The 19,483-nt window shown below is 50.2% G+C and overlaps 2 protein-coding genes across 8 annotated transcripts in view; one reads left to right on the top strand and one right to left on the bottom strand.

The window, feature by feature from the left end:
- EXT2 (exostosin glycosyltransferase 2) overlaps positions 1 to 4,756 on the top strand; it is a 72,626-nt gene extending 67,870 nt beyond the window's left edge. For all 4 annotated transcript variants that reach the window (XM_080594581.1, XM_080594580.1, XM_080594579.1 and 1 more), the window contains one exon: positions 1,948 to 4,756. In XM_080594581.1, the coding sequence (XP_080450707.1) occupies positions 1,948 to 2,086 (139 nt within the window). In that variant the 3' untranslated portion in view covers positions 2,087 to 4,756. The remainder of the gene's footprint in view (positions 1 to 1,947) is intronic.
- Positions 2,593 to 19,483, bottom strand: part of ALX4 (ALX homeobox 4) — a 39,207-nt gene continuing 22,316 nt past the window's right edge. For 3 of the 4 annotated variants that reach the window (XM_080594609.1, XM_080594612.1, XM_080594611.1), the window contains 3 exons: positions 17,447 to 17,757; positions 13,680 to 13,808; positions 13,090 to 13,548 (listed from right to left, as the gene is read on the bottom strand). In XM_080594609.1, coding sequence (XP_080450735.1) covers positions 13,225 to 13,548; positions 13,680 to 13,808; positions 17,447 to 17,757 — 764 coding nt within the window. In that variant the 3' untranslated portion in view covers positions 13,090 to 13,224. Of the gene's footprint in view, positions 13,549 to 13,679; positions 13,809 to 17,446; positions 17,758 to 19,483 lie in introns of all 4 variants that reach the window. The other variant, XM_080594610.1, reaches the window with a different exon arrangement.

Here is a 19,483-nt window from a genome sequence, read left to right as displayed (position 1 = left end):
ATACGCATCCACCTCCAGGCCTGCGAGGTTTGTGCTTCTCCTGCCATCAGGCTTCTCCGGCACTGACAGCGTGGTGTGCAGGTTGCTGTCTTCCTGAGAAGCGACAGATGATTTGGGTGTCTGACCTCACCTGAGATGTCTTTAAGTTATCTCGTGGTGGGCATCTCACAGAGACAACAGGAACTGCTTGGTGTGCCTGCTCAGCGCTCAGTTTCTGCTGTCCATGTTACTGTGTAGTCTTCTGGCTGCTTGTCTGCTCACTTCAGCCCTGACTGGTAGCTTTGGCTACTCCAGGCCTGGGCTCAATCCGAGGCCCTGTGCCAGTTCAGGGGGCTGTTTTTGTCCTGCACAGTTTCCTCTTGCTCCTTGAGTTCATTTGTTTTGCTTCATTTGTTTCCTAGTGCAAAGATACAGGCGTAGGGTGGGAAGAGGTTTGAGAAGATGAGAAGGTAGCAGAAAGCCAAATCTCTGCATTCACCTTTATTAAATATTTTATTCAAATATTGCCCATGAGGTCATTTTCTGACTCTCTTCTCAGGCCAGGAAAGGGCTTGAAATATGACCATTATAACTTGAAACAGCAATGTAGAGATGTACCATTCTACAGCTTGGGCTCTGCGTTTTTCAGTCATTTACTCCAGTTAAGGAGGGAGCCGTAGGATGCTGAGAGGCTGAGGAATTAATTTTGAAAACCAGTTTTGCTGTCCCATCTACTTCAAACGAGTGTTCGGGCCAGCGTTGGGCAGTCCCCATCACAAAACTGTCACACTCAGTTGGTGTGATTGACTGGGTCTGTTCAGGAAAATTATCCTGGAGCCGTAGTGACCCCCTAACCCTTCGAAGGGGTCGGGAAGGGAGTGCAGTGGTTGCGGGGCGAGAGACCTGCTCCGGGACCGCCTGCAGCACGGCAGCCTCTCTAGCCGAGTCAAAGCACTCATCTCTTCTTTGTTTTCTCTTTTCGTTTCTAAACAGTGAAAGAAATGTGATCCTTTTGCTTTTACCTGTCTCTGGTGTGTTGTGTCTTAGGGACTGTCATCATGATTCTCGGTGTCTGAAATTTTTAAGAGCTGCATTATAAAGTAGGGAGCTATTGTGAGCTGAGTGCTGACCAGGGTGAGATTAGGCACGTTTTGCTTGCCTTGCTTCCACAGGTAGCGTGTCTTTCAGTGAAAGAGTTAAAGGAGCACTGGAAGGTTAAACATCTGCTTGCTTACTTTTTGAAGCACAAGGCTGCTCCCTTCCACAGCATTGCTGACACCTGGGATTATTAAAACTGAAAGAATCATCAGTGGTCTAATCTTTATGCTAATGGGATGCCTTGCTGCTCAGTACCTCTTTATTTAGACAAGGAAAATAAGCTAGATGGTTTTGTTTTATAGTTTTTTTATTCAGCTTCACCTCTAACTTACAGTATAATCAGTGCTACCTATACGTTAAGGCATGTTTATTTTTGTGGGAAAAGACAGAGCTTCTGAAGAAGTCTGGAAAAAAAAAAAAGAGAGACTTTTTGTAGAACTTCACTTTCACAAAGGCTTGTATTTTGCAGAGCTGTCGTTATGAGCCAAACTGACCCAAGAGCGGCCCTTTAAGAGACATGTTGGCAGTTAATCTGTTCTGGTTTACAGCATGTACATCGCTTTAAGAATGACTGGAATTCTAGGGGGAGGGAGAGGAGAAGCTTTGACCTCCATGTGCACATGTGCTGCTGCCGGCATCCCCTTGCTCTTCTCTGTGATTAAACGGATAAATCAAAGAACACCAGCTTCTTTTCAGTTCTCTCTGCAATGAGGCTCTCTTTTTGTTTAGTAGTAGCCAGCATGGCTGAAATACCTCCAAGCACACGAGGGAAGGTTGCTGCGTTGTTTTCCTACCAGTTATGTTGGTGTGGGAGCTGGTAGCCAGCCCAGTTATTGTGGTTCTTAATCACACTGCTTTCCCTTTCACCAGATCTGAATGCATCAATAAGTTTGCCTCTGTCTTTGGGACCATGCCTCTGAAAGTGGTGGAGCACCGTGCCGACCCTGTCCTGTACAAAGATGACTTTCCTGAGAAACTGAAGAGCTTTCCCAATATCGGCAGCTTGTAATGGCAGCTGTGACACAAACCTGAGTGCTGAAAACACCGGTGGAAAAGGTGGAATATAAGGCCCTGAAGAAAAAAAAAAAACTCTAGAGTGGGTTACACCCAAGGGAAACGGGAATTAAAGTTGTATTTTAGTATATTGTCTTACTTTTATATTGCACAAAGGCGGAATGGAAAGCTGAACAACTAACTCTCTGTTGCTCACAGAGGATTGAATATATTCATGGGTCCTACCAGAAATGTCAGACACTTTTCTCCAAAGGAGGCTGTGCACCTGGGAGAATAAAACTGAATCTCGCTCTCTGTGGCATGAGCGACCTCTTCTATCGAATGTGCTGCAGTCCTCTGATTCCTAAGCATCCGTACATTTGAAACAACTGCCTGGAATATATAGGTGCTCTCTTTTGGGAGGAGCTTATTTCCCGGGCCATAGGTGGGCCTACAACTTTTGAGCTTAATTGTGGGCTTAATTGAATACCAAACCTGTTTTTCTGCATAGTGGGACAAATGTTTAGTTTAGTTGTTTGTTTGGTTTTTTTTACAACATCGACAACAAAAATCTGTGTTTATCACATTGTTTAAAGGGCAAAACATTTTGTGTTACTTATTTTTTACGTGAATAGAGACAAACAGCAGCTGGGAGGATGGTCTTTTTAATGCAGAGAGACCTGCAGGATACAGCTCCAAATGCTGCAGCTCTTCTTTCTGCATAAATCTCAGGTTTTCTGCTACATCCATGCAAGAGACCAGGACTGTGTTAAAATGAGTATTACACAGAGAAGTATCTTTTATGTTTGCTTTTCATTAGCAAAACAGAACAGCCAGGTAATAGTTCTACATCGTAGCCGTACATTGGAACAGCAGCTATGAAGTCAAGTTTTAACATCTGAATCCTCTTCAGCAAGCAGTGTGTTGTAGTACTGACTTGTAAAAACCTTCAATTTACAGAAACTCCCAGTTAAAGCTTTGATGTGCAGGGGTCTGTGTACACACAAGACACTAACACACACTTGCAAACTCCTGTAAATTACTGTTGGAAAAACTGCTGGGTCTTAGCTTGTAATTTAACTAAGGAACCCATTGCTACAGGCTGCCACTGAAACATGCTGCTTAGGAAAGCTTTTGGAGAAGCTTTACGTTTCTTAAAAGCATTGGAATTGTTTCTCAGTACTGAAATTAACCTGAATTAGAAAATTAAATGCAGCAAAGGTAGAAGTAAAATTGCTTGGACCATTACCTCTTGTCCGTTGATATTAAAGACAATACCACGTTGGGCTGAGAAAAGAATCTCTTTTTCAGCTCCGCTGATAAAACGTCTGTTACCAGATAAGGGTGATTTGGCTGTCTTTTGAAACCTCCGTTGCTGCCAGTTACAGGGATATCCTACTCGAAGGGCTGTTTTTCTGTTCTACTCTGAGCAGCCTTATTCCTCAGATTTTGCCAAACCCCAAACAATAGGACAAGTGTTAGGCATCACAGTTCACCCCCTCTCCTAAGCTGGATAGGCAGCAATGACAGAAACCAAATGAAAGTCAGGCTAGAAACAGGAAACATCTGCTCCTATTTGTCTCACCCCCACTAAGACTTATCTTATTGCCCAACGCAGTGGATGTGCTGTGAATGAAAATCATATTGGAACAATAGCTCTGAGGGGATGCTTCACTTCATAACTCCCCTGGGATGTGCCTGTAAACTGTATCGTCCGAAACTCTGGGAACGTTTAATTACTAGTAAATGCTTTTCACTGTAGTCTTTGTTTCATTCCGAATTTGCTGTGGGAGCGGGTGTAAGGGAGCTAGGAGGACAGCTTTTGCAGTGACAAAAACTGCTTCAGCACAGTGGGTATCACAAGATCGAGGAAGGTTTGTTGCTTGCTATTTCTCCTTCGCAGTATCGTATGTTCATTCACATGAATCTTCTGAATCTTTCTGTCGCTTTATGCCCTGGTGCTTGAGCATCAAGAGAAGCTCAGCATATTTATTCTAAGAAGTTTACTTTAAAAGGGTGGCTGTGAAAGTGTAGTGGTCACTTGAATTTTAGCCTTTCTTTTGGGGCTGATCTCAGCTTGGCGATATAACTGAGTTGTAGCATCTTCCTTACACAAAGTTGTGAAGCTGCTGTGATTTCTTGCTTCTTTCTCAGTAAAGCCAGAAATCCACGTTTTGCACAGCGTCTTAAAAGACATGGAGGATTTCAAATAGTTGGTGGATTATTTTCAGGTGGGGGCAGCCTAGCCAACCCTCCTAAACTGGTCTGTGGTCTCAAGTCAGTAAAAGGCAACAGGTCCTTGTGTCTGCATCCCAGAGTATCTGAGTGGGCTCCCCTTCCTCAAAATGCCAAGTGACCGGTATCAGTCACGTTTTGTCTTTTAGCACTTTACAGTTGCTTTTATAGGTCTGTCTCACTTAAATGGTAATTTTTCTCTGTGCCATAGAGAAAAATGGGCAATTGACTGGTTAAAAAAAAAAAAAAGAAAGTAAAATGGCCTACTTCCCCACTACATTTATATTTGTTTTGGTTTTGTTGGTTCAAAACCTGTAAAGGTAAGATGTACCTGTATGACTGATTTGGAATGGTTTTGTTGTCAGTCGTTAAATTAAGATTGTTGTTAACTTTTCATTGTATATATGTTATCAAAAGAGTTTAATATTGGTATATTAAAAGGTAAATCCAAGGAGCATTTGTTGTATTTCACTTTCTGAGCTGCGTTGGTATACATCAGGAAACACGACTGCATTTACAAGGAGAATTGCAATGACAGGCTGTTTTGCTACATAAATCTCTGTTAAACTTGAATATCCACAATGTACTTTAGCAGGACCTGTCAATATTTTGTCTTGCCTGTAAGCAGTGAGATGGTTGTCTTTGAAGTGGAAGTTTGCTCTGCATGAATTCATCCCACTCACCTTTTTCAAGCAACTAGTTGTTGCTCTAACTTTCTACCAAGATTAGACAGTGGCATTTATCTTGAAGAAACAGGGAGCAAATCCTTTCTCTTTTTGTGGAGAGGGACAGCCAATGTTGAAAAATTGTGTTTTTGAGAAAAGAGCTTTGGCTGAATCATCATAATGGTGGAATTTGGTGTGGTAGCAGCTCTTTGTTCCAGCACAATCCCTACCAAGCATGCTGCAAAAGGGCCTGTGAAGGACACACCTTGCTGCTTTATGGGGTATGATGTACCACAGTGTGCGTGCCGCCAGTCATGGTAAGTCATAAGGATATATATTTTTAGCATCACCAACTCCCCCTGCAGTGTGGTGACTCTTCCCTTCCTCACGGGCCCACTGGCTCATTTCAGGGGATGCCAGTTCGAGCCCTAACATTAGGAATTACTTCCTCTTGCCATCTCCAGCTCCTGCCCTTGAATGCCCATCTTAATTCTGCTTGTGCAGTTCAAATACGCTTTACTGCGGAAACTAGTTCTTCCCTATGCTGAAAGCTCCATAACGAGTGTCTGGCACCCTGCGTACTTACCACAGGTAGTGCGTCTTTGCATCAGGAAAGATCTCAGAAGGGTTAATTTGTACTGCAGAAATCTCCTGTCCGTCCCTTTCACATGGAAGCTACTGCCACAACACCACCACAGCACAACACAGGAAAGAAAAACAAACTGACAGTGCTGATGAGAAAATGGATTTTAAATGCCTTACTGAGAGATAAGACAGAGCAAGTATGATTTTTTTTCATCATTCTTAAAGAGTTGCATGTTGAATTTTCGCTAAGACTGCTGCAAAGTATGTTTATAAACTAATATGTAGCTCCAAATGTTCTGTACAGGGGGTTCTTGCAATCATGGAGCATTTCCTCCATGTACTTAAAGCAAAAAAATATTTCGCAAAGTCATCTTAGATGACTACTAGAAACTGAGCTGGTCCACTTGCTAACTTCAGGCTGTTCTTGAACAGTTGAGCAGAATAAAAACTAGAGAAATGTTCCACCTATATTGACTTTTAAATTTTTTTTAGGACCCAAAAATTTGTTCCTGTCAAAACCAACCAGAAACCTTGAACACAGACTTAGGATCTTTCTGTAGCACCTGAAAGGTATCTGATTAGCAGGTAGTCCCTTCCACCCTCCTGCAAAAATTGATATATATATATATATATAGAGAGAGAGAGCATTTGTTCAGCAGAACAATCATCTGGAATGTTTTTGCTTTGCTGTTGAGTTGTGGATCTGTCGGTTGTGTGTCATGCTGTGTGATCGTATGTAGGATAGCGTAACTTCTTTTTCTGATGCTTGCCACTGCTGTGTCTGAGCAGAACAACAAACTGAGCACCACAGTCGTCCTGCTTGAGTAAGACCGGCATCGTACCTGTTACTGCAGATGAGCAAGTGGAGAGGAGCTGTGATATACCCGTGGCCTTAGGAGCTGTGCGGGTGAAAACAGGATTGAACACCAGGATCCTAAGTCCATGTTTTAGCGTGACAGCCACGCTTTGTTTGGAGTCTTGGGTAGCTCAATACCAAGGTAGAGGACTGCTGGCCTTGACTTTCAGTGTCAGCGTGCTGCAGCCTGTCCTGGCTTGAAGCCATTTAGAGACATTCCTGGTGCACTCTGTGTAATTTCAGCCTGATGGAAATGGCTGTAATGCAGTCCCACCTCTGCTGATCTTCAGGATTGCCCTGTCTGCAGCTTCTTGTGGTTGCTTTGAAAGCGAGTTATGTTTCCCATTAAAGGATAACAGCGACAATTGATGCAATTAAGTGGAGTGGCATGGAGCTAGCAGCACGCAGGGAGTTTTCCGACTGAAAACAGGCAGCACAGCTCAAAGGTATTCCCTGCAAGGTTGCCTGTTCGCTGTCTTCATTTGGCTGGAAAAGGATCCGGTAATTCTTCTTCAAATTTCCTTTCCTCATTCTAAACGCCAGTTTACTCGCATCAATAGGAAATGTTCCTGTCCAGCCAAGAACGACAGCTCTGCAATAGCTGTGAGCTAAGATCAGTGCAACTTGGCCGTGGTCTCGGTAGGTCTGTGAGCTTGGATCAGTGCTCAGTGCTGGACTGTCTGAGTGGGGAAGAGAGTGGGTAAGGTGGGCAGGGGGAGAACAAAGGTTGTATAAAGAGAAATAACAAGAAGTGGGCCTGACTGTGAAGTGCTGCTTGTAGATACCCACCCGCACAGTGTGAACATCTCGCTTCTGCTCATCCGGTGGGTGAGTCCTTTGGTAAGATACCCGAGGGCTTCAGGACAAAACGCTGTTTCTTTCCTGATGGTCTGGCCGCCTGAGAACTTAACTGGTCCTTCTTTTGTGAAACCTTTCTTTGGGAGAGAGGGCCGTGTCTCAGCTGTGTGCTGGGCACAGACAGTGCTGGGTGCCTCTGGCTGAGGGCTGGTGGGGAACAATCCCCCATTTGCCACACTTCATACAAAGACAGACGGGGGAGAAGGCTGGGAGCAGAAAGCACTGTAAAATGAGATCCAGGAATTCGGCAAGGCCGCAGCAAAAGGAGCAGATTGCTAACTCGGAGCATCTGTCTTTGCCCTGTGAGTAAGTTACGAACTGAAAAGCAGGAGAAAGTGGAAGATCCTTTCACAAATAATAAACACTTGTTTGTCTCAGATTAAATGCAACACCTTTACATGTGGCCTCCATCTGGCCATAAGCAGATGCACCTTGCGTGGCTGTTACCTTTCCTGCCAACGAGAAGACTATTGTACCTCCATCTGCTTAAAGGTTAATAACCTGCTTTTAAAAAGAGGAAGAAAAAAGGCAAATCTGTTTAGTTTACAGGAGGAGAAAATTGTTTTTCATTAAAACTGCCTGAACTTTGCCCTGCCTCCAAGTCACATTTGCCAGCAGAGAAGGAAGATGTTAACCTAGGTGCTGTAGGCACATCTCCCGGTGAGAAATGTTTCCGTCTGTTCTAAATAACTCCTGTAATACCGGTGGGAAAGTGCGGCTGCGACAGAAGTGGCACGTTTCTAATCTGCGTCCTGCCGCTATCTGGAGTCTAAAGAGAGGCTTTTCAGCTCTTCGGTAATACTCGGGCCAGGAGCAATTTCTGATGTAAACCCATATGACCAGGATGTTACTGAAGCTGGCTTCAGGCTCTCAATAGTCAGAGCTTTGCCAACATCTGGAGAATCTGGCTCCGAGTGCTTGGGGAGGGAAGGAATTTTTCTTCTGCAAGTGAGAGGAATGGATAAGCTTGCAACAGCACCTGCATTATCTGTTTCTCTGCGAGATGGAAAACAGCCACGCTCCAGCTGAACCGAGCTGGTGCTGCCGGCCAAGCGATGGGAAGGTGAGGGACAAGGGAAGGGAAGGGAAGGGAAGGGAAGGGACGTGCGCTGGGAGCCCTGGGGCTCAGCCAAGCCCTCCACTCTGTGCAGGGGGAAGCAAATCCCAAAGGGCTGTGCCCCGCAGCCCCGCGTGTCCCCGTGCTGGCTGCGGGGCTGCCGGCCATCTCTGTAGGGGCAGAGGCGGCGGGCCCGTGAGCTGCCACCTGTTGTTAATCTACCCCCGGCTAATCCATTCTGCACTGTGTCAGCAGTTCAAAAGGGCACTGTTAGTATTTTTTGCCAACTTCAATTAACGTGAGATTTTGGAGGCCCCTCTGATCACATTTCATCTGTCATGAGTCAGGAACAAAACAGACAGATTCCAGTTGAGAGCGGAGAAGAGAAGGAGTTTATTGCAAACCAAAACAACAACAACAGTGTTTGTATCTCCTCAGCCAGGGGGCCTTGGAAGTGGGGGCTTTCCCAGCAATTTCACTCCTTTAAAAAAAAAAAAAAAAAAGGAAAAATAAAAATTGGTGCCCAGAAATTCCAGCCCCCACCCCCCCAAAAAAAGCTGCTGCAAGTGCAATAACTTACTTTGAAAAAACAGGGAAAGGACCAAGCTGCAAGACTGTTTCTTCTTTTTTTAATATTCCACTGTAATTAACTGGTAATACATGGCTGCATAGGCATTAACATCGCATGGCACAAACCTCACAATGGCAACAGTTTTTAATGATTTTTTTTATTCTTTTTTCCTGAACTTTTTCAAACTTTTTTATTTTTTTAATATGTTCTACCCCAGGCCTTTAAGCTAAAGAAAAAAAAAGTTTGCGTTTATACAAGGTTACAATATTTTACAACAAAAAAAACAGTAATATTGATTGAGGTTTGTTTTCTTTCTTTCTCCCAGTCTCTCTTTCAAACACTGCACACCTAAACCGATATATTATTACACATTGAAAACTGTCCTTCAAAATCAGTAGTACAAAAGTCCTAGCTCTACCTACCTACCTAGCTATGTGGGGGAGCGGGGCGTCGCGTTACCAGCAAGGAGCTAGCAGGGTGCGAGGCTGCGCCCTGCCTCCTCCCAGGACCCTTCCCCGAGCCGAAAAGGGCTGGGGACGACTTCCAGCTCGATTCGGCCCCCGTTCCCATTTGGGTTTAATTTCTAATTTGGTCTGTTTGCTTTTTGTTGTGTCAGTCAGAGCAGCAAAATAAACACGGGTCTCTGCATCTGCCTGATTATTTTTCAACCCTTTTTTTTTTTTTTTTGCAGGAAACTACCTTTTTGGCTTTGTTTGTTTGGAGAGTGTTTTACAACGCGCTGCCGAGCCTGGGTGCGCTCTGTGAAGCAGGGGAACCGGCCTCCCCCCCCCAAAACACCCCCGCCACTGGAGGAACCCCTCGCCCCCCCTCTCCACGTGTGCAGGGGACACCATGCGTGCAGCAGCTCTGCCACGTCGCAAGTGCTGGTGGCCTTGCCATGATACCTGTGCCTTGGGCCAGATGTGCCCCAGTACAGATGAAAGCAGCACTGGGCTGTGCTGGTGGTGGGAAATGTCCCCGGAGGGACGGCCCGGCCCCTGCCTTGCCCCACTGCTCTTGGACTCATGGTGACAGCAGCCTTCGGAGCCGGGGCGCTGCGGTAGCCAGCAGCCCGCCTGGGCAGCAGGAGGTGTTCGGAGAAGCAAAGGGCTTTGTGGGGATGGGCATGGGGGTAAGGGGGAGCTATGGTAAAGTCACCACTGGCTTGCAGCAGCTATCGAAGCACTAACTGCTGCTCTGGGAGCTTGGCAGCTGGCAGCACCCGGCTGGGAACCCGCGCTGCTCTCCCCGCTTGTCTGCTCCTCGTCTCCAACCCCTGGGACGTCCCTTGCATTTCTAACCCCAGGCAGCCCCCTCGCAGGGAGCCTGCTGCATGGCTGGGGCTGCTCAGAAGAGTGCTTTGCTACCTCTGTAAGGCTGGAGAGGGTGCCCAGACAGGAGCCTGGCCCGGGCTGCAGGCGCTGCACCCACAGAGGATGCCACCACGGGGCAGCCAGGGGCTCGTGGGGTGCTTTGGTGGTGGCTGGGGATGAAGCTCGCAGCTTCGAAGGCATTTAAATCCAAGCCAGGGAATTGTGGCTCCATGTATGGACAGGAGTAAAAGACTAAATAAGAAATAAATAGAGAAGAAAGTCATAAATAGAGTCAGAAGGTATTAAAATAATAATAATAATTAAAAAAAGGCATCATCGTGATAGCTTGAGATTGCAAGAACAGCACTGACCCTGTGACCCTTAAGAAATGCAGTAGCCGCAGGCTGGCTAGGTTAAGATACATACATATATATATATAAAAGTATATATATATATATATTTATACAGCTTTTCTTGTTAATTTAACAGCTATATTTTTTTAAAAAAACTTTTAAATTAATTAAAAAATGCGTGTAAATACAGATGCACGCAGCTCAAAAACTGCTCTAATAGCTGCTGCCCGAGGCTTTTGCCGCTCGAGCCACCCGGACTGACCCGTGGGCGAGGGGGGGCTGTGCTGGCACACCGGGCAGCAGCGCTCCCCGCTCCTGGTGCACCCCGGCAGGCTCAGGGCTGGGCACGCGTGGCAGTGCTCGGGATAGATGGAGGACAGCGCACGCTTTGCTCGTGGGTTTTTAAGGTAAGAGAGCAGGGGTTCTGTTAAGGCCGGTAGCGCTGCCAGGAGGCTGCCCTCTCCAAGGAGACAGCGGATGCAGCACTCCGTCCCGTGAGCTGCTACGGGTGAAATGCTGGCCCTGTGAAACTGAGGAGGAAGAAATACCCTTAGACTTCAGCAGAGAGTGCAGCTAAGCCCTGGGATAGCCACGGGTCTCCAGCAGGGCAGCCAGCAGTACCTGTGGGTCCTGCAGCATCCATGCCCACCCAGCCTGCTGCACCCTCCTCGGCTCCACTTCTCCTCCGGGGGCTGAACACTGCGGTGGAAAACACCTTTCCCTCCGCACCACAGGAAAGGGCTCTTTTCTAACACAAGGAGGTCTGGGGTGTCCATGGATGGAAGGAAAAAGTTGGTACACAATGCAATTTTTAGATTGTAATGGTGCCAGTGCATGCGGGAAAAAAGAGGTTTGGGCAGCGATCCCATGCGATCAGCATCGTTTTTAGCACCTGAAACACATTTTAGCCCAATTACTTAGCTGAATGTTTAGGCTGGGACATAAGTCTTGTTTGCTTCGGATGGGAAAAGCCCAGGTCATATGCGTAGTCTGCTTAACTTCATGCTGGTTCCTGATGAGTACCAAGCCAGGCATCTCTTAGCATTTTTAGATAGAAAAGAAACAGTACTACCGGTCTTTTCGTATTCCAATAAATATATGTTACATTTGATCTAGCATTGATGTATCATTTATGTGGTGTACAACAACGCCTAGGCACTGTAGAAATATTTTTATACGGCATGCAGTTAACCTGAACCCTGATATTTGGTTGTAGCCTATTTGGAGCCCTTTCCAGGACCACTAAATGTCCCTGGACACGGAGCCACGGGATCCCCCAGTACAGAGCACAGGGAGGGAGGACAAGGTGACACACATTTGTACGGGAGCAAAACCCTACAGTTCCCTCGCTGATTAAGCTCAGGCTCAGTGCATAGCCGTGCGGTGTGGGTGCTGGTGCCCGGGTGACATCCAGCGAGGCAAATTATTCCTGGCACTGCGAGACCGTTGGGCAGCTTGGGAACAATTTAGCCTTGCAAAGGAGACCTTACTTAACTGGTGGGAGCACTCGGGGAGAAAACTGAGGGCGGGCGAGTGGGAGGGATGTTGTCTGGGACAAACGGGGCGAGCTGCGGTGTCTCCCCGCGGGCTGGTGCTGGGGCCCTGGGTGTGGGGGCGATGGGAAGGGCGGTTGTCACACGAGGCTGGCCCCGGGACCAGGTGGACGAGGATTTCGATGCCCTCCCTGCCCTGTGCACTGCCGCTTGAGCTGTTCCTCAGTGGGGTCTCTGGGGACCTGTTGTTGCTGTCAGAGGGCAGTGATTCCTGACCCAGTAAAAGCCAGGGGAAAGGTTTTGCTGCCCCACCGTGCACCACAATGGCCACGACAATCACGGAGCAAACCCCAGGTGCCCGTGGGGGTGTCACCTTCTGCAGGGCCGCCGGCGGTGCCAGGCAGCTGTCACCTCCTGGACACTTTTCTGGCTGGGTGGCCGGAGAGCCAGCAAGGCCCTGTGGTGTGGTGGCACTGTGCCTGCTGGCAGGAGGCATCCCCTTCATGTGCCTCCATGGCTCCTTGCTTCTCCTCTGGCTGCGGGATGGGACGCGGAGGAAGCAGGATGGCAGGAGGCGGGGTGGTGTCACCTCCTTTCTAGCCCTTGGTGTTCTCCCAGCCCTGTTTGGCTGTGGGAAGTCATGGCTCCTGCGAGGAGGACAGGAGCAGCCTGAGAAGTGTCTCTTTGCTGGTGCCAGAGTCCCCGTCCTGTCCCCTGCCCGGGGCAGACGAGATCTGAGCCTCGCTGCTGGCAGATCAGGCGGGGAAGGGGTGCGTGTGTGGGGGGTGGGATGGGGCAAGCCGCTGGGGATGCCGGCGGGCTCTTGCTCTCCAGAAAGGCAGATCTGGTGACAGAGAAAGGAGCGGGGAGAAAAGACGCCCAGGTTCCTGGGGAGGTGGCGGTGGCAGGGGACACCCCCAGACCGGGTGGCGGCGGGAGCAGTGCCCGCCTTTCCCCGGCCTGACCCTGGAGAGCCGGGAGCTGCCCGTGTCCGTGCTGGGAACACGCCACTTACGTTAACACACGTCCTTTATACACCTAGGGTAGCTAAAAGTGCTGCGTTCACATCCCCGAGGAGGCAAGGGCGGGCTGGAGTCCCGGCGGGCGGCTCTGTCCGGCTGTCCCCGCTGGCTCTCGCGGTGTCCCGAGGCGCTGGGCCGCAGCCCTGTCATGTCGCCCAGGAGATCGCGGCGCTGTGCTCCTTCGCCTTCATCCGCAGGGCAGCGATGCTGGAGGTCTTGCGGTCCGGCTCGCTGTTCAGCTCGTAGCCGTTGAGGCCGGGGCCGATGCCGGCCGTGCCGAAGAGGCCTCCCACGTGCGTCTGGCCCACGTGGCCGCCGGCGCCGGAGACGCCGAGAAAGTCGGAGACGCCGCCGGCCGTGTGGGGATGAGCGTGGGGGGACATGCAGGAGGGCACCGGCTCGCAGGGGACCACGCAGGCGGGCACGGGGGAGGCAGCGCCGTTGTTGCCGATCCAGGAGGGGTTCTGGATCTGTGGGGAGGGGGGAAAGGAGCATCAGGGCCTGGGGAGGGAGCGCCCCGTCCCCCCCCCCCAGGTGAGCGAAGCGTGACTTGGAGCAGAGCAGTGACGGACGGACAGACCAGGGCGGGACACGCACTCACCTGGGCGTAGTTCTCGGCGCGGGTGAGCAGGGGCAGCTCGTAGGCGGTGGAGAAGTGGGTCCGGACCTGCTGCATCTGGCCGAACCGCTCCCGCTTGCGCCATTTCGCTCGCCGGTTCTGGAACCACACCTGGGGGCGAGAGGGGGACACGGGGCTGTGAGCAGGGGGGCACCGGGAGCTTCGCCGGTAGGGCTGGGACCGGCCTGCAGTCCAGGCTGGGAGCACCCGGGCAAAATTTGGAGCCCAGCTTTGGACACTGGGGCCTGGCTGGGGCCACCAGCAGCTCCTGCGTCCAGCAGCCGGCTTTACCCCAGGAGAAGGCAGCTTCCCCGTGTCTGGCTGCTGCCAGCAGCGCTCACGGTGCCAGCCAGTCCCAGACAAGAAGTGCAAATTCATCTGGGTGCGCTGGTGCCAGGCTGGAACCGGTGGCACTGGGGCTTGCCCCAGTCCTGGCTGTGACGATGCCATCAGCTGAGAATTTGTGTTTCCCACTGGACTCTCCGTCTTCCTTCTCTTAACTTTTTTTTTTTTTTTTAAAAAAAAAAAAGGTGCAGCATCCCTTCTTTTCTTGGCTCTGGGAAATGACAAGTGAACTTCTACAGTGTTTCTTGTGCCCTGCTTTGCACCTAATTTGCTTTGTAGGGTTTGTAGCTCTCTGCTTCACAGTGCTGCTCAGATGCCTTCGAGGCAGCAGAAAGACCAAAACGCTGTTTCTGCTCTTATTTTTACTGGCTTGACATCAGTGTGGATTATTGCACTGTTGTCAGCAGCATTGCTCCTGATTTGCATCAGCATAAGAGAGATCAGAGCCTGGCCCAGTGTCTTCAAAGCCTCTTGAAGCCTGTGAGTCAGGGAAACACATCAATCACGAGCTGCTTTGAAGGCACTGAGCGATGCGTGCGATCACCAGGGGCTGGGTTGTGCAGGTCACGCCAGTGCATGAAAGGAGCGGTCCGGGAGCTTCTGCTTCGAGTTTTGCACGGTGACCGGGGGGGGGTGTGGGGGGGGGGGTGCCTGCAAGCCACAGCTCAGCGTGGTGATGCCAGTGCTCAGCCAGGGCTTCACGGGCTGCTGCAGAAATGGGAGCCCCTTCGGGATGCTCCTGTCCTCGGAGGGCAGCGGGGCAAGCCAGGCAGTGAAGTCGGGCAAGCTAGAAACTTGTCCAGGAAGAAACTAGCCCAAGGATTTGTGCTACATGAGGCTTTCAAATGGGCGCGACTTCCATCCTAAGAGGATTTCCAGAGGGTGCAATGAAACCAGCAGAAGGATCCTAGTATCATCCCACGCCATGCATGCGGAGCGTCCTACTGGAGCGGGCCGGGTGCCCCAGGCATCCGTCTGCTTTTCTTCTCCCTCCTCTTGGCACAGCCACTCCAGCCCAGCTGCAGGCCAGTCCCAGGGCTGGCCGGGCTCACACCGCTTTGATCTGCAGATTCAAAGCCCGTGGTGGTGACCCGGCTCCTCGCGGGGCGGCAGAGGCCCCGCTGTGCTCAGAGGGGCGCGGAGCAGGTAGGGAGCTGCCGGGCGCAGTGCCGGGGCACACATATGCCGGGCACATGCCGCCGTCCCCGCCTGGCGAGCCGCTCACCTGCACTGCCCTGCATCCCCCCCTCACCTGCGTGGCCCGAGCGTTCCCCAGGCCCCTGCCTTTTTGCCTTGGGTGTTCTGGTGGCGACAGAGCAAAGTGGCCTGAACTGGCAGTCCCGAACTGCAGGCTCGTGGCAGAGCATCTTCGGTGGCTGTGGCGCTGGGAGGTGGCGCTTCGAGGGAAGCAGGGTGGGCAGGGCAGTGGGTGATGCACAGACATCCACTGAGACACGGCTACGTGTTCCTGGCTCCCTCGCTCTCGGAAGACACCTGCTTTTTAAAAGGACATCTAAAGGAGCAACAAGCGTGCATTTTCTGTTACCTTCAGCCGAGGTGCCGCCTGTGCGGGACATGCCCACTGGGGCTGTGGCATTGTGTCCATGTGGGGGCTGCGGGCTGTGCCCCATTGTTAACGATCAGGGCGGGAGCGCAGGCGAATGGTGTGGACCTGACTCCTGCAGACAGGGCTTTGATAAGCACCGATGTACCAAATCAGCCCTATAAAAATCTACAGAACCGAGAACGTTTCATGTCTCCATAAACATGCGGCCATATGCTGGTGCCTAAATCCATATGCACGCGCCGCTGACGTGCCGCGGGGGGCGGCGGGGCTGGGGAGGGCGTGAAACAAATTGCACAGCTCTTGCCCCCTGCTCCCCTGCTGTCCCCCACCGCCCCGCTGGCAGGGCGCAGGTGGGGGTGCTGAGGCCTCAGCACCCCTGGCCATCGCTGGGGACCACTCAGGGGCTGCACCGTCACTTTGGTCCTTCCCCAGGATGAAAGCAAGCTCTCCTCCTTCCTGGCTGCTCGCCCCCTTGCAGCGCCATCTCTCCCCATCCCTGCCTCCTCCTCCCTCGGCTCGGTCTGTCTGTCTGTCTGTCTGTCTGTCTGTCTGTCTCCAGGACCGTCCCCCTGCTGAAGGCCAGGCTGTCTCCCCTCTTCCTGGAGATGGCCACCAGCCCTTTGCAAGAACAGAGCCAGAATTCATCCTTGAGCGCTGAAACTGGACACCATTTTATCAGTGGCCTGGAATGGGAAATTGGAGCCTGGGATGAGAGAATTGAATAACTTGAGCTTGTTTTCATTTCATGTTTAATTTCCTGCAGGCTTAGCTCAGTCTTTCCGCTCCTTCCACCAGCCTCCCAGGGTTTTATGGGGGAAAAGGGATCAAGATATATTACTTCTTGCTTTGCTTTGCTTTTTTTCTTTTCTTTTTTTTTTTTTTCCAAGGCGGTGATTTCACTACAGCCAAGTTTGACATTTCCCTCTCACTTTCAAGCCCCCGCCGCATCACAGGGGCACCGCTGACAAGATTTCATTAAGAGCCCCAGCAATCATAAGGCTGTCTCTGAAGGGGGCTGGATGAGGCGTTGTGCTCCCTGGCTGTGAAGCCCCCTGCCATGCCATGCCATGCCATGCCATGCCATCCCATTTCATCCCTCCCCTGCCCAGGGCTCTGAAGCTGATGCTGCTGGTGAGGGACAGTGCTGCCTGGACACAGAAGGAAGCCCGCAAGGCTTCCTCATGCCTTCCCCCTTCCTTTGCCGGCCTCAGTCTTCCTTGTCTCCCTGCCCTGGCTTCACCACCACCAAGGGAAGCTGTGGCAGCCCTGGCTGGGCTCGAGAAGCTCAGGCAGTTGCTGGTGCCAAGCAGGAGCCCTTACTGGGTCTCTGCAGCCCAAAACATTGAAGAGGAGGAGAAAGGCACAGGATAAGCGCACTGTGCAGGAGCTACATGAAAGCAATGCCCACTGCACACCTCTGCAGGTTGGTTTCTGTGTCCTAGCAGCAGCATGCAGAGAAGGGGTCTGTCCTGGGGTCAGAGGGGGCAGGCAGGATGCCACCACCCCATTCACACATGGCATGGCCATGCTGTGCCTGCTGCTGGCACACACACTGCTCCGGGCATCGCCAGCTGCTATTTCACCACTTGTGATGGATAAACCCAGAGCTGCCACTTTCCTGCCTGGGCTCTGTGCCTGATCTTGCCCATAACTCCTGAGGGAGACCAGGCTGGCCAGGGAGGACAGCCTGCTCTGGCTCAGCTTGGTCCTTACATCAGGAGTTAAAGTCGGTATCCCGTGCTGCTGCCCCATGCCCACCAGCACTTGTGACGTGTCCCTGGGAAATGCAGGGCTGCACCCAGCAGCCGAAGTAAATAGCTGGCTGCATCCCCGTTACCTGCACTCGAGCCTCGGTGAGGTCTGTCCTCATGGCTAGCTGCTCCCTGGCATAGACGTCCGGGTAGTGGGTCTTCTGGAAGACCTTCTCCAGCTCCTCCAGCTGGTAGCTGGTGAAGGTGGTGCGGTTCCTCCGCTTTTTGCCCTTGTTGCTCTCTGAGTCCGCCTTGTCCATGGGGCTGGGGAGGTCCGTGCTGGCCCTGTCCTGGGAGACTTTCACCCCGGCCTCCTTCACGCTGAGGTAGCTGCTGTCCATGCCCGAAGGGTCGGCGCTCGGCTGCAAGTCGGCCTCTCCCAAGCCGCTCTCTTTACCTGTTTGGGGAGGGAGAGAGAGAGAAGGAGGTGGGTGTAAATCTTATGGTCAGTTGTTTGGTTCAACCAGGAGTTTCAACAACTCGACAGGCCTTTGAGAGAGACAGACAGGTGGTGATGGTGAGGGGGAACAGGGAAAACAGGAGCCTTTTTTTTTTTTTTTAAATTAATTTCACACTGGTCTATTTTCAAATGTTCTAAGTCCAGGATCAGTCTTTCTGAGAAACAACCCCACCATCTAATGACTGCCCGACAGGGAGCTTTCCCTTGGGAGTCTTCTGTGCTGTCGTCTCCAAGGTCATTCATGCTAACCCGGACATCTTTGCCAATATCTTTGGAAATCCCCATTTTTTCCAGCACTCATCCCCAGTTACGTCATTGCTCTCCCTAATTCACCATTTACATGTAGTTTTGCTATTCGTTAAGAGCTCTGTCACAGCTTTACAAAGGAGTGGATCTGAGAGGAGGTCTGCGTGCCCGTGCCCTCGCCCCATCCTCAGTCTCACAGCTGAAAGGACGCGTCAAGGCAATTTGGCAGAAAGGGGAAGGATGAAATGTGGCCATCACTCAGGCACAAGGGCAGGAAGACACAAAGTTAAATGTGGGAGGATAAGATATGAGGGATTTGAGAAAGAAATTGCCTAGTTAGTGCAGAAGAGTCCCGGCCAGGGCTCAGACTGGCACTGGAGATGAGGGAGCTATTTGCCACTACCACTCCACTGTGCCTTCAGTAGGACATATTGTGTTTTCTAACCCTGGTCTCTCAGACTTTTGAGGAGCTCAAGTAAGCCTTATCTCATCTATCTCAATTCTCTGCATTGGTCCCTAGGAGGATTTGTCACAATTTATGCACCCTGCGCACTGGGACCTGGGTAAGTCACCTGCTACGGCAATGAAATTTATTATTTTCCACAGCAATCATAATAAGACAGCTCCAGAAAGTCTGCAGCAACAGCCTATGAGAATCAGCAGAAATGGAGTAATAAATAAAGTATTCCATGAAATTTTCCCTGTTCTCTTTCCTTTCCTTTCCTTTCCTTTCCTTTCCTTTCCTTTCCTTTCCTTTCCTTTCCTTTCCTTTCCTTTCCTTTCCTTTCCTTTCCTTTCCTTTCCTTTCCTTTCCTTTCCTTTCCTTTCCTTTCCTTTCCTTTCCTTTCCTTTCCTTTCCTTTCCTTTCCTTTCCTTTCCTTTCCTTTCCTTTCCTTTCCTTTCCTTTCCTTTCCTTTCCTTTCCTTTCCTTTCCTTTCCCTTCCTTTCCCATCCCTTCCCATCCCTTCCCATCCCTTCCTTTCCGTTTCCTTTTTCCATTTCCTTTTTCCATTTCCTTTTCTTTTTTTTCTTTTTATTCTTTTTTCTTTTCTTTCTTTTTCTTTTTTTTTCTTTTTCTTCTTTTTCTTTCTCTTTTCTTTTCTTTTCTTTTCTTTTCTTTTCTTTTCTTTTCTTTTCTTTTCTTTTCTTTTCTTTTCTTTTCTTTTCTTTTCTTTTCTTTTCTTTTCTTTTCTTTTCTTTTCTTTTCTTTTCTTTTCTTTTCTTTTCTTTTCTTTTCTTTTCTTTTCTTTTCTTTTTCTTTTTCTTTTTCTTTTTCTTTTTCTTTTTCTTTTCTTTTTTTTCTACCCAGCCTCCTACCACACCATGAGGTCTGTGTGTAGAAAGTCACAGGAGGAAAATCATCTCAAAACCAGGGAAAACAAAAACAAAAACACACGGGTACGCAGATGGCCCCTGG

Source organism: Anser brachyrhynchus, assembly GCF_964034855.1.
Source record: "Anser brachyrhynchus genome assembly, chromosome: 5".
Classification (NCBI taxonomy): Eukaryota; Metazoa; Chordata; class Aves; order Anseriformes; family Anatidae; genus Anser; species Anser brachyrhynchus.
The sequence above is the reverse complement of the archived record's forward strand: the minus strand, read 5'-3'. Positions and strand labels throughout refer to the sequence as shown.